We start from the raw sequence: 14,068 nt of genomic DNA, 5'->3' as shown, positions 1-14,068 counted from the left end.
ACTTTGTATTTACGTTGATGTATGTCCTTTTTAATTAATGACAGAAAGCAGACTTGATGGTGGTGTGCATGTAGAAGACAGATTTGCGATGAGAAAGTGGATTTGTGGTATGAAACTTAACCATTTATGTGCAAAAAATTGTAAATGTTTGTGTGTGTGTTTCTGTATGCATGTGTGTGTACATGAGTGTGGTTGTTTATTTGTGTGTGTGTGTGTGTGTGTGTGTGTGTGTGTGTGTACACATGAGTGTGATTGTTTATTTGTGTGTGTGTGTGTGTGTGTGTGTGTGTGTGTGTGTGTGTGACTTCAACCTTCCCAGACACCCCCCTGCTTTCTCCCCTCCACTGGCTGCCTGTCATGGCTCGCATCAAATTCAAAACATTTGTGCTAGCTTTCCAAGCAGTTTAGGGGTCAGCCTCCCCCTCTCCGCACTTCCAACTCCCAGTCGTGACTACTGTCTGTTCTGGCTCCACGGTGGTGGAACGAACAGCAGAGTCTCTGACCACCTTCAAGCGCAGACTAAAGACGCACCTCTTCAAGATGCACCTCTCCCCACTCCTCCCTACCTCTCTGTAATCTTTAGCTAGTAGTTGGTAGTTGGTTTTCAGTTCTCATTGCTTGTGTAATAACTTGTTCGCTAGGATGATATTTTTGCTAGTTTCGTTTGGTTAGTTACGTAAGTGTTTATCATTCCATTGCATTGTGCTGTCCAAAAATAGTTTTAGATATAATCCATTGTCAGATTTATCAAATAGGCTCTAGTCCTTATCTTTGTTTTACTGTTGGCACTTGAAGCTGTACTACCCTCTAGGGTCTTTCAGCCCACTTGTTCCGGGTGATGCGTATGCACTTTGCACTTTGATGTACATCGCTCTGGATAAGAGGGTCTGCCAAACGTGTGTGTACATGAGTGCGGTTGTTTATTTATGTGCTTGTGTGTGTGTGTGTGTGTGTGTGTGTGTGTGTGTGTGTGTGAGTGTGTGTGTCAGCTAGCGCATCCCGATCACACATTGGGCCCAAAAAAAACGAGTGAGCCGGCTCTCAGCTTCAAGCTGTTTTAATGGAAGATGGTCATTACAGCAGAGTCACACACAACACCCCATGAGGAGGGGGGGGGGGGTGGCGGCTGGGGAGATGGAGGCCCAGGCTGGGGGGGGGGCGGGGGCGGGGTGTTCTCGAGGGTCCCGGACGCCCACCCCCAGGAGAGCAGAGCAGGAGGGAGTGGGGCTTCACTGTGCTGGTGGTGCGGCCAGGGCTTTGGTCTGTTCCTGGACCGCCTTCCACAGATCCTGGATCTGGGCCTGCAGGGCGTCAGCCATGGGCTTCAGCTTGGCCTGCATCGATTCAGCCAGGGGCTTCAGCTTGTCCTCTATTTCGGTGGCCAGCGGCTTCAGCTGCTCCTGGACCTTCGCGGCCATCGACCTGGGGGGGGGGGGGGGGGGGGGGGGGGTGTCGAGAGCCAGTGGGGGTGAAACTATAGCCTGGGTCGTACTTCCAGCATCACCAGTGCAGTATGTTGTTGTGGAAGTGTAGTATGCTGCCAGTTAGTATAGTAGGCAGTGTAGTATGCTGCCAGTTAGTATGTTGAGGCAGTGTAGTATGCTGCCAGTTAGTATGTTGCAGTGTAGTATTGTGTAGTATGTTCTTGTGGAAGTGGAAGTGTTGTATTGTATGTTGCAGTGTAGAGTTTACAGGTTTGATTCCAAGATAGAACACTGTCACTGTCAGCAAAATGCCTCATTCACATTGCCTCAGGTTATATCAAGCTAGCACAGAAGCATACGATGCAAAAAAAATAACTTACTGGGCCTGTCCAGCCAGCTCCTGGGCATTCAGCTTCTCCACGAGGTCCTGGGTGGTCCGGGTGAGGGTGGCGGACAGCTCATTGAGGTACTCGGTCACTTTGTCCATCTCCGGAGCCTCGCGCTTCACCACGGAGACCGACTCGCTGCCTGCATGGACCAATGGGCACGGCCCACACGTTAGCCGGGGGGGCCAATCAGCACGCAGCTGCCTCGCCTGGGATCGCACGGCTCCCGAGAAGGGCTACGAGCGCCAGTGTGATGTCGTGTGGAATGTACCATCTCAACAATGGGGGACACCCCACCCCACCCCACCCCACCCCACCCTCTGCCATTACTGAAATGGTACATTTCATACGACATCGTTCCATGATGGCATGGCAACACTGATGTATAGCTGGAGAAAACACAGGCTATTTGCTTTCCACTGCATCTCTTTACAGACATGAATCTGGCACGAATCTACCATCTCTGGAACGGGGAAGGGGGAGAATGGGTGATGCAAACTGGTTGTTCTGAAATCCACTCTGTTTTCCGACGTGATCTTTGATAGTGTCGTTGTGACCCGGCTGGCGTTTGTTCGGCGTGGAGGAATGAGCTCTTACCAATGGCCAGAGCCAGCACAACAACAAGGGCGGCGACCAGAGAGAACTTCATGGTTGCTGATTGGACAGGGAGCCTGTCAATCAAACACAGGGATTAGCAGAATGCAGTCAATAGGTTGATTTTCCCCATTTTGTTGTAACACAGCCCGAGGCTGGAAAACTGGTCAAATGTTACAAAACTTCTGTGACCAAACATTCTGTGACATGACCAAAGTGACTGTGACCAGTAAAGTCGTTTTTTTCTTTCTTTAACAAAAGTAAAATACATCCGGGGAGGTTTATACCATGCAGATGTTCAACAATCCAAAAAGAACACAAGATGTACCATGACGAACAATATTTTAATTTAATAAACTTAAACTTCCCCAACTCAGCCAGTATTCCGGTAGCCAATCACTGTTTAAAATAGAAGTAAAAACTTCAAGAAGAAGAAGAAGAAGAAGAAAGCTGAAGCTGCAGACCAGACTTACCTTGACTGCTTGGATTCGGAGACCTGATGGTACTTTCTCCTTGGGCACCCTGGGTATTTATAGTCCTTCGGCGACAAAGGGCCCCGTCCCTCCCGAAGCCGATTGGCCCGCTTCAGACCGAGAGGCCACTTCCTATTGGCTGTCGCTGACGGCAGTCGGCAGGCGATCGTCGGTGAGGTTGACCCTTGGCGCGTGGCCTGCCACCGGGATAAACCCACTCAAAGTCCAAGAGTCGCCCTACATGCCAGCGCTGACTGCGGTGCAGCGAAAACAGCGCGGTTGTTTATCTACCGATCTGATTAAAAGCGCTGAGAATGGTCAAATCAAACACTTGGGGGGTGGGGAGGCTGCTAGGACGATGAGTCAAAAGCTTTGGAAGATTAGCGACCGATAACCAAACAAAAGATGAGTGAGCGAGATGAGTGAGCGGCTTACCAGTAAACCGTTACAAAAACAGAGCCCCCCTTTTAGCTTATTATTATTTTAAAAGTATATATATATATAACTTCTTAACCTTTGAGGAGTTAAGGGATTATATAATCTGAAATATAACAACTATAAAAATAAGTTAATTAATATATATATATATTTGTATATAATACTATATACAAAGTAATATTATGTTGGAAATATTGAGACGAAACCATTGATATCGTCATGTATTTATCTGGGAGTGAATAGCAGTAGTCACGTGACATGCCACTGTCTTTCTTTGACTTTTTAAAGATGTATTTATTAGAGTGTGCGTACGAATTGATTGCATCTAATGTCACAGCAATTTACAGTTTCGTACTTCTCATCTTAATTATAACAGAGATTGGATTTATTTCAGTCCTTGCTTATAGGCTGCTATAGTAGAGAGGGTGCTGGCTGTTCATTAAACCAATAATTTTGACACAATTAAAAAGTGTCAAGTCTGGCGACCCAATCATTGAAAGCCATTACGCGCGATGTATAATTCTGAAGCTAATTTACCCGAGTTTACTTTGCACAAATCAGCGGTTACAAGTGATGTCCCGCGATATGAACGAGGTTCGAATTTGGGGCAAACGACGCTTCGAGCCGTCCTCACACAAGAACTGTTGATTTATCTCTTTTTTACACACATTTACATGTGCCCGGTTCGAGAGTGACGTCTAGGCTACAATATCCATCCTGTTGTGATGCGCGTGACTTCGTGTCACAACACAAGTATCATCGTGTGATCTGGCGCTTATTTTGTTCAATGAAAATGTCTGAGCCACAGTCTGGTCTGGGACGCTGGTCTAGCCGCTGTCCAGCAAACAGACCCTGGAATTTTAAAATCTCCTGTCATATATTTTGTCATACAAAAACTTTTTACATTTTTTTTTTCAGAAAAGCTTTAAGACCAAAATACAAATATATTTACATTTACCAAACACTGAACGTGATGTAATCACATAGGGATTTAATTACTGTGAGTATATCCTCCTCCTGCAAACAGTCTCAGATGTTAGTTCAGGCTGCTGCCTTGTCCACCAGCCCTTCATGCGAATGCGTATACGGGCTTCGATACTTCAATTTACTCTCAAATTTCCTTTCAATTCAAGGAATAAAATGAACAATCCCCCCCCAATCTGAAATGTACACTCTCACACAGAGAAAATATGATTTTAAATAGATTAATGTATCTTTTTTCATTTGGTAGGAACTTTCAAAGTTTTACATCTGTGCCAGATTATGTCATCTCTCCCTACTCCTGACTAAGTGGATTTTGCCTCCCCGCATTCTTTAGGGCTAACTGACATTCCTTGAAGAGTCATCCTTTGCTATTTCCTATCTGCTGAGTATGTGCCTTACATTGCAGAAATATACCTGCCGCCCCGGTAGACACACAGACACACTTGCACAGCTCCCCTTAAGTTAAACTCTTCAAACACAATCATCAGCTGATAAGATACGTTCACGTTGCATATTAACCAGCTAATCATACTGCTGGTGCTACATAGAGTGCACTTTAACATCTGCCACATTTCTGCTTCAGCTGTAAAAAAAAAAAAACGTCACAGCCTTGCTGCTCTGGTATCACATGCACATTCTCTCACACACACACACACACACACACACACACACACACATACACACTGTACATAAAGAAGGGTGGAGAGGGTTTAGGATGATTCCAAGGTTCCTGACTGACAGGGGCCCTGCTTATTGGGCCCAATGTGAGATATTCCCATGGGGCCCAAAATGCCTGGTGGCTCCCCAGCATACATAATCACAAATACAAACTCTCTGTTCCGGTCCCATACAGCCTTCATTTAAAACTGACTGATTTTACACGTTGTTTAGCCTAGTGGCAAAGGCACATGACTGGGCCCCCACACACCCCCGTGTAGCCAGGATGAGAGCTGCACAGCTGTTAACCCCACCTTAGTCTAATCAACTGGAAATTGTTTAGGATTTTTTTTTAAACATCAGCAAAATAACAAATTATGAAAATATAAATGATTGTTGTTTGCCAACTGCCATTCCGCACACAGTGAAAGGCCATACATGCAGGAGTGGTGTCCAACACTGGGAGGGCAGGTCAACGTGGTCAGCAGCAAAGGCATCCCGTACTATTAAAGTACACTGGCTAACTGGCCAGGGGTGGCCTGTAGCGGCCTGTAGCGTAGTGGTTAAGGTAAATGACTGGTATACACAAGGTCGGTGGTCCTAATCCCGGTGTAGCCACAATAAGACCCACACAGCCATTGGGCCCTTGAGCAAGGCCCTTCACCCTGCATTGCTCCATTGTCTCCTGCTTAGTCTAATCAACTGTACATTGCTCTGGATAAAAGCTAAAAATTACTCATTTTTATTTATGGAATTAAAATAATAACATTAAATAATATATTTTTGTCCTATTCTCACGGATTGACTTCTAAATTATATGATTATTTGCTATTCCCTCTTCTACCCTCCCGTATCAGAATCGATGATGGACTTGCCTGAGGCATCTGAGGTGAGTCGGTAGTTTATCTAAACTCAGATTTTTGTAATAGGTCTTTCAGGGTGACGCGTCGGCAGGCATTCCCGCGTACGTGTTGCTTCAATGAGGGAAGGGGTCAAAGTTCACTCTTGCCCCCGTGGCCTGCCAATGAACACTAGTAGCACATCCCCCCACTGATCGTTACGATGCTATCAGGACGCATCCAACTAACCCGCGGTCCAGAGAAAAGGGGTCAAACCGAAGCCACTTTCTGCCTCGTTTATCTGACTGAGATTACATACAGTGGGGAAACCGCATTTTGCTGTAAAGTACTATAGAACTAGTGAATGGGGTACAGTAGGTCATTCGTAGGCAATGTCCTCCTGCGCAATGCGCAATTGTTTTACGCAGAATATGACTTGCACATGTATACCAATGTATCATTTATTTTTACATTTATTAATTTTGCTTGAGCGACTTTCCTTGCCGGCGAATTTGTATTATTGTCTTCAATATGTCGTCCTGCGCATTTGTTATGGAAAGCGTATAGGCGGCTGACTTTGGCCCGGTCGACTTTGATAAAAGGCACCGATTTCAATTTTATTTTTTCTGGATAATTTATAGGTCATGTAAACAGATTACAGAGGTGACGCTGTCATCGCCACGTCCAGCGTAAATGCTAACATTGTTTATCGCGTGAAGCCTTATCGTCAAACATGACCAGAATTAATCAATCAGTCGAGGCTTCGTGGAATTACAGCGTATGGCCTACTTGGAATTTGCCACCATCACCGCGCAACTGTTCAGAGGAGCCGGGCAGGCGGTAAACCGGTGGGGAGAATCTCCCCTCCTCCGCGGTTTCTTTATTTCCTGTTATCACCGTTTTATCTGCATGTTTATTGAGACTCGTCAGACCTCGAGAGTGTCCTCATTGTTCGCCCCCGGTGAGTCGATGTGTGACGCACGCTCCGCCTGCCTGCCTGGTAACACAGACTGTGCAGCGTCTGCAAACTTTTAACAAACACCGTAGGAAGAGGGTAAAAACTTCCTACTCCCACTGCGATTTAGGACCTCAGCCAGAGCCGAATCAACAGTCATGTGCTTGGTTGTAGTAGCGCATATAACAGGGAATAGTTGGCTACAGCCTATGTGTTATAGTTGGTTTCGTTACACGCACATAGTAGTATGCTATCATTTATGCTAGAGCTCTCAAACATTTTTAAAGCCACCCATATTTATTTGCTAAAGGCATTTAGACATCTACTGCAACATCACAGAATGCGTGAGTTGATGTCAAATACAAAGAGTTACACTGTTACTGTCCCCACTGCTATATATTTTCTGTAAAATAAATGAAAAGTAAATACATTAAATATAAAATGGCATATTTCTGACATCATTTGAAAACAAAATCAGTTTCACGAATATACACTGCGTATTACTGCCACGGGAGTTAAACCATTCTACCTACGATATTGTGACTGCTAAACAAAAAAAATAGATGACATTACATTAGGCATTTAGCAGTAAAGCGCAAATCGAACACAGGGACAATGTGATGAGGACCCTAGAGGAAATTACGGTTGGATGAGATGAGAATGATTACTTTTGTACCTCAAAATTGTTTCGGTTTATATTGGCTTAAATATATTAATATTTGAGGGCGCCTTCCTCTCTCGCCTCTCCCGGACTCAGTCTGATCGCTGTTTGCCAGGGAAATGTCCCAGGCAGTGTCATTATACAAAAAACGTCATTTCTGATTGGTCTCACGGAAGCTACTATTTCCCCAATAAACTAAATGTGTGGCTGAAGCAAATTAGGTATTTTATACATGCAGCAGAAGTGTCCGGACCTTGTTTTGAGACGCGTCTAAACCTCGTGCTTTTCAGCAGCATTCACAGAATGCATTATAATTATGAAACGAAATGTTTTGTGTTTATATTCTCCGTGACATGACTCTATTTAATATTAGGAACTGACAAAATTTGTATATACCGGCTAAGATGCATCGGTTGTTCCAATGCACTTTCACCGTGATCTGTAATAAATCTAATGGAGTTAATTTGGGAAAGAATAGTTCTTACCATAAACCGTTAGGTTGTAATCTCGTCAAAATAAATTGCTTCTCGATGCAAAGTAAATTACTTCCATGAAAGTAATTCTCAGAGATTCCGGCTTCATTACTACGAGGCGCCTGCCACCTAGTGTCCGCCCAGCGTCACTGCCGTCTGATATCAGCGTCCAGCGTCACACTGGCGAAGCCGTGCGTTAAGGGAGAATTCTACGGATCACTTATAGCCACGTGCCGAGTTGTAAGTATATATAGACGATAAACATGGTATGTTATGTTAAATGTATGGTTGTCATGGTAACGTGGCGAATATACTATCCACGTAGGCTACGCTTTACACAGTTGGAAAGCAAGATGACAGTATGTAATGTACTCAACTGTATATCCTAGATATAAAAGTATTGTGAGGAAGAAATGAATGAAATAATGAAATATCTCCCTTTCAAGAGGTTCTGCTGTTTTTCTGACCATTAAAGTCTAAGTGACTTTGACTGTGGAATGATTGCCGGTGCCAGGTAGGGTGGTTTGAGTATCTTAGAAACTGCTGATATTCTGGGATTTTCAGGCACAGCAGTCTAGAGATTGCAGAGAATTGTGCAAAAAAAAAAAAAAATTGTAAAAAAAGAAATCCAGTGAGAACTTGTTAATGAGAGAGGTCAGGAGAATGGCAACCAGATGGTTGTCACACTTTTTACTTGCTTGTCATGTGGCAACCAACCCCAAAGTAAATGTGACAACCATTCCCAACAGTTAATTATTACTAGAATTGCTAGTGCTAGTGACCACATGTTGTAGCCTTGTGAAAGACTTCACAGTTTTCAGTGTTGATAATTGTTTGAATAAATAGCATAGACGTATAGAAGAAAAACATCAATGAGTTGAAATGTAACTTTTGGACATGGAAAACATTGAACATCTGAACATTTCCATACCAAAATGTTTGAACAACACTTTGAGCACGATATAAGCAGTGTGACAACCAACACGTGTGACAACCGTGTTCCCCGGTCTCCCCTACCTAATAAAGTGCTCCCTGATTGTGTGTATCCTTATGAGAGTAATAATGCATTATTTGCACTCGTAAATGTGCTATAGGCCTATAAAACCCACTTCAGATAATTCTGCCATAGACTACACGTGTCTTTATACATTTGCATACTTCTTGAATTACTATCCAATTAACACTGTTTTTGGTGGGCCTAAACTGTTCATAATGTAAGCTAAATTATTTGTTTATACAATAAATTATGTTTATACAAATAATTTGCCGTGATTATCCTACATAAAAATACCGAGATAGATCAATCCAGATTATTCGCGATTACGACGAATGTCAACACCTAATCCTCTTAAATAGCCTAAGTGATGGATTTTGCATCAGATGCTTTGGGAGATTGTATGGGTCCAGGTGTTGTCCAACAGTGCATGACTCTCAGAGCCTCTTTCCGTTTTCTTTTTTTCCTTCAAATAATCGGCGAGTTTCCTCTTTTGCCGAAGCCTGGAAATCTCCGCCCACAGACGGAGATTGACAGTCAAACGGTCTAATCTTCTCGAAGACTAACGGGATTGGCAGAGATTCTACACCGCCGTCAGGACAATCCCGATCCCGTTATTTTTTTTAATTACCCCTGTCCGAACTCCCGTGTGTTTTGTTAGGTCCTGCCTGGTTCTTTTTAATATCACTTCTTAAACTCCCCCCCCCCCCTCCCGTCATCCGCTCCACGTAGCTAGCTAAGCTTCTTTTAGCGTCTTCGTTTTCCACCGAGATTTTCCCGTAACAATGGAATCCATCCGACCGCAGCGTCTTCAGCCCGGGATCGGATTCGGAGCCGGGTCGACTGGGACGCTTCGGTCTTCTCTCCGACCGGGGGTTACCGTCCCCACGGCTCCGCCACAGCCGCCCTCGGCCTGTCTGTCCGCCTCGTCGGGGCCGCCGCCGCCGCCGCCGCCGCTTCAGCTCCACAGCCTCGGGGTCGGCCTGATGGGCAGCGCCGGGATGGGGGCCGCCGGACTGGCCGGGCTGGGGCTGTGCAATCCGGGGAACCCGACGGTGCTGCGCGAAGCGGTGGAGGCTGTCGTGAGGAGCTTCGCGAAGCACACGCAGGGATATGGCAGAGGTAGGCTAAACTGTGGAACGCCAAGCCCGTTTTAAGATGGCAGTCAGTCACGGCGAGACATTCAGCCGTCTTGTTTTCGTTACACTTTGGGTTTTTCAACGTTGCAAAATGCTTTCATAGTTCACGTGAATGCTCAACTTGTTTCCCCAGATCAACAAAGGTAATTAATTGGCTAATCGGTTAGCCGTATGAAAATGCACAGGCTACTGTAAACGCACATTGCTAATTGGCTGTAGTGTACTATCGTACAATTTGAATGTAGCATATTTACATTAAAAACAGTATGTACAACTAACGCGCAAACATTGTTATTATCCAGGTATTGGGTACGGGTGTCAAACAGCATTTTACGAGCTACGCGAAGGCGTGGCATGCCTTATTGGCTTGAAAAGTTTGCAGATGTGCAGATGAGGTCATTAAAGCAGAAAGCGGCTTGAAACTAATGTGGCAGATATGGTTCCAGCACCGATATCGATAATATCCATTCGACCGCAACAGTCCTGACCTTAATAGACAAAATTAAATAATAGCTTAACTTTTAGAGAGGGGGGTGTCATCTTTCAAGCACCACACAAGAGAGCAATCGGAAGACTGTTCTATTTTTGGTGGGCTCCCTTCCCCTCATTTGCTGCCATAAAAAAAGTTTTACAAATGTCTACGACCGTAAGAACAAGAAAACAACGCGTGGTTTGTTTGCGCTAAAACGCGTGGATTGGCTGTAACGCGACTCGTTAAGTCGTGCGGTTTTCTTTTAGCTCGCCCGGATCTGCTTCTGGCGCTCGGAACAAGGGCACCGATTGTGAATTCATTGCTGTCAACATTCACTTGATCTATTAACATGTAAATAGCACGAGGCCGTAACAAACTGTAGCTACATTTTAAATAATGAAGTTGAAAACAAATGCAATGAACGTAAACATGATTTAAAATAAGCGAAAACGGTCCCTTTTCATTAACACAAGCATAACATTAACGTAAGGCATCATTTTAAAAAGCGAGTTAGTGATGTTGTTTTGTCCAAAGACAGATTCCTCTAAACGCATATTGGTTGGAAACTATTAGCCTCGCATTTTGACTTTAACTACATTTCTTTTTATTTTCACTGGAAGAGTGACAGTTACCATTTCGTTGGTACGCTTAAATCCAAAAATCGCAAAACAGGCACGTGAGCCGGGACCGTAGTTGGCCAGAAGTCGCCTGTGGCGAGTTTACCTGGAGCAAAATGTCTGCCAGAGCATTTGGAGCATTTGGAGCTTTTGGTGGGTGGGTGGGTGGGTGGGTGGGGTGTCAGGCACCCCTAAAGTTAATGTCCATGTAGGGCTGGTGGTACATGAACCCAGCTTGTTATTATTAATTTATACGGGGCGACATGGCTCAGGCAGTAAGAGCAGTCGTCTGGCAGTTGGAGGGTTGCTGGTTCGATCCCCCGCCCGGGCTGTGTCGAAGTGTCCCTGAGCAAGACACCTAACCCCCAAATGCTCCTGGCGAGCTGGTCGGGGCCTTGCATGGCAGCCAATTGCCGTCGGTGTGTGTGAGTGTGTGTATGAATGGGTGAATGGAGAAGCATCAATTGTACAGCGCTTTGGATAAAGGCGCTATATAAATGCCTGCCATTTACCATTTATCTGACTGAACCTCCCACCGCACAGTGTACCCACGGCTCTGTGCTGTTAGGTCCAATCCTGAGTGCAGTTAGAAGAACAAGCGCAGTACGCGGTTATTTCTCATGTTGATTGCTGGGGACAAGAAAGGCCTTTAAAGCTGTGTTAAATGCTCCCAAAAGGTTGTTTGTGCGTCTGTAGAGCTGCTTGTGAGTGTTTAGTACAGTGTGCTGATTTTCCTTCCTTCTCTGTCACCATGGTTACAGCAGACTCATCGCCGCGGCGATGGGCCAGGCTGCCGCGCCTGAAACTTGTTGGAGTGGCTCGCCGATTGTAAATAATCGACGGCCATTTCAACATTCCATCAGCCACAGCGCCTTTCACAGTAGAACACTACCTGCGTGGTTACCTGTAGTAAGTGGCTGCTCCAGTATAAAGTCTTACCGGCCCACAATCCAAATTTTATTCTAATGTACCCTTTAACCGTTTACACAGGGTGGGGTGACACCTGCTCACTCACCGCAACAGCCCGTTAATCCCCCCCCCGAGTAGCCCGGTATTTAGGAGTTAACTGTTGCTGTGGGCCGGTGTCTGTGCCGTGTGTGTGTCCCAGTGAACGTGGTGGAGGCCCTGCAGGAGTTCTGGCAGATGAAGCAGTCGCGGGGGGCAGACCTGCGGAACGGGGCGCTGGTGGTGTACGAGATGGTGCCCTCCAACAACCCGCCCTACGTCTGCTACGTCAGCCTGCCGGGGGGCAGCTGCTTCGGGAGCTTCCAGGTGAGCCCCCACCCTGACCTCCAACCCCCAGCCTGACCTCCGACCCCCAACCCTGACCTCCGACCCCCCCAGCCTGACCTCCGACACCCCCGGCCTGACCTCCGACCCCCCCAGCCTGACCTCCGACCCCCCCAGCCTGACCTCCGACCCCCAACCCTGACCTCCGACCCCCCCAGCCTGACCTCCGACCCCCCCGGCCTGACCTCCGACCCCCCCAGCCTGACCTCCGACCCCCCAGCCTGACTTCTGACCCCCAGCCTGATCTTCGACCCCCGAAGCCTGACCTCCGACCCCCCCAGCTTGACCTCCGACCCCCCCAGCTTGACCTCCGACCCCCAGCCTGACCTCCGACCCCCCCAGCTTGACCTTCGTCTCCGAAACCTGGCCTCCAACCCCCAACCCTGACCTCCGAGGTCAATATCTCCCAAAAAGGACTGGGATACCTTGTACAGAGCTGGAGAGAGCTGGAGAGAGTGAGAGGGAAGGAAGGAGGGAGGGAGGGAGGGAGGGAGGGAGGGAGGGAGTGATCAGATTGAAGTTATTCCTGGCACAAACATGTGAAGACCAGGACTGAAAGCCTGCCTGATGCTGAGGTGAATGAGAGCAGAGATTTGGCTCTGGCACCATGGATACCAAACCGCACAAAATCGATTCTCTTTCGGGGTGTGTGATTTCTGCAGTATTGGGGCTGGTGGGTTGGGGAGATGGGGGCGCGGTAAGGGGGGTTCTTTATTTTGGCGCGTGGCACCCTGGTGGTGAATGTTTGGGAGAAGCGGATCCAGCTAGAGGCTCCTGGCTCTGTTTCCACGCCTACAGGAAGGCCAGACCCCCCCCCCCCCCCCCCGGGTTTGAATGGGGGTGGGAGGGGGGTCTGTGGTTATGTCTGGAAGTCATCGGGAGAGAGGGAGGGAGGCTGGAGGTATCTGAGGGGGGAGGGGAGGGGAACGAGGGGGGCTGGGGGGTCCTGCCTTCAGCCAGTACAGCAGCGATCTCAAACTCCCGTCCTGCTGGGTTTACTTTACAGCGCTGGCTGTGCTTTCTCTGTTCGCCTCCGTTTCTAAATCAATTTAGCGGCCAGTTTAAGCCAGCTTACACGAGGTGGATGTGGACTCAGTCAGCCAGTCAGCCAGTCGATCGGTCAATCCGTCTGTCCAGTGGAGTCACTCAGTCAGGGGAGTATTGAGTGGCGTGTCATGTTGAGGCTCGGAGTGCTCGTGTGTGGATTCTTCCGGAATATCCCCTCCCCAGGTTGAGCCAGGCTACCTCCTCCTCCTGGTTTGTCCGGTCTGGATGGGCCCACCGACATGGTCCCTTCGCACGGAGTCCATCGCTACAGCCGCATATTTACAGGAGTCGTGCGGGCTGAGTGCCGTACCGGAGGGTAGAACGGCTCTGCCCCAGCGGGGAATGAAACCCCGCGGCCCTGTGGCGGCCCCAGCTCCTGAAGCATTTTGGGCTTCGCTGCTTCCCCCTTTATGAGGACGCGTCTCAGCAGCTGCCTGCCCGTGGGAGAACATGACGAAATATCTGGGCCCCGGCTGTCCTTTCCAAATCCGTCATTATTTGGTTGCTAAGCTGCGTCCCTCAGCGGTGCATACGGAAGGAATCAGCAGCCACTTGTGCTCTTTCCAAAAAGAGAGAGTGTGTGTGTGTGTGTGTGTGCAAGTGTGTGTTTCCAGCGACTTGTGCT

At 47.3% G+C, this 14,068-nt stretch overlaps 2 protein-coding genes across 2 annotated transcripts in view; one reads left to right on the top strand and one right to left on the bottom strand.

The window, feature by feature from the left end:
* Nucleotides 1-1,120: 1,120 nt before the first annotated feature.
* On the bottom strand, nucleotides 1,121-2,935 carry LOC133137839 (type-4 ice-structuring protein-like). Its single transcript, XM_061256211.1, has 4 exons — nucleotides 2,878-2,935; nucleotides 2,408-2,481; nucleotides 1,805-1,952; nucleotides 1,121-1,422 (listed from the first exon to the last, which is right to left on the bottom strand). The coding sequence occupies exons 2-4, from the start codon at nucleotides 2,457-2,459 to the stop codon at nucleotides 1,230-1,232; spliced, it is 393 nt and encodes a 130-aa protein (XP_061112195.1). The 5' UTR covers nucleotides 2,460-2,481; nucleotides 2,878-2,935; the 3' UTR covers nucleotides 1,121-1,229.
* A 6,679-nt stretch (nucleotides 2,936-9,614) lies between these two features.
* Nucleotides 9,615-14,068, top strand: part of lix1l (limb and CNS expressed 1 like) — a 14,411-nt gene continuing 9,957 nt past the window's right edge. Inside the window, exons 1-2 of the mRNA XM_061255064.1 lie at nucleotides 9,615-10,000; nucleotides 12,215-12,378. Coding sequence (XP_061111048.1) covers nucleotides 9,664-10,000; nucleotides 12,215-12,378 — 501 coding nt within the window. The 5' untranslated portion in view covers nucleotides 9,615-9,663. The remainder of the gene's footprint in view (nucleotides 10,001-12,214; nucleotides 12,379-14,068) is intronic.

Source organism: Conger conger, chromosome 9 (assembly GCF_963514075.1).
Source record: "Conger conger chromosome 9, fConCon1.1, whole genome shotgun sequence".
In the NCBI taxonomy this organism is placed as follows: Eukaryota; Metazoa; Chordata; class Actinopteri; order Anguilliformes; family Congridae; genus Conger; species Conger conger.
Note: the sequence above shows the minus strand (reverse complement) of the source record. Positions and strands in the feature narration are given on the sequence as shown.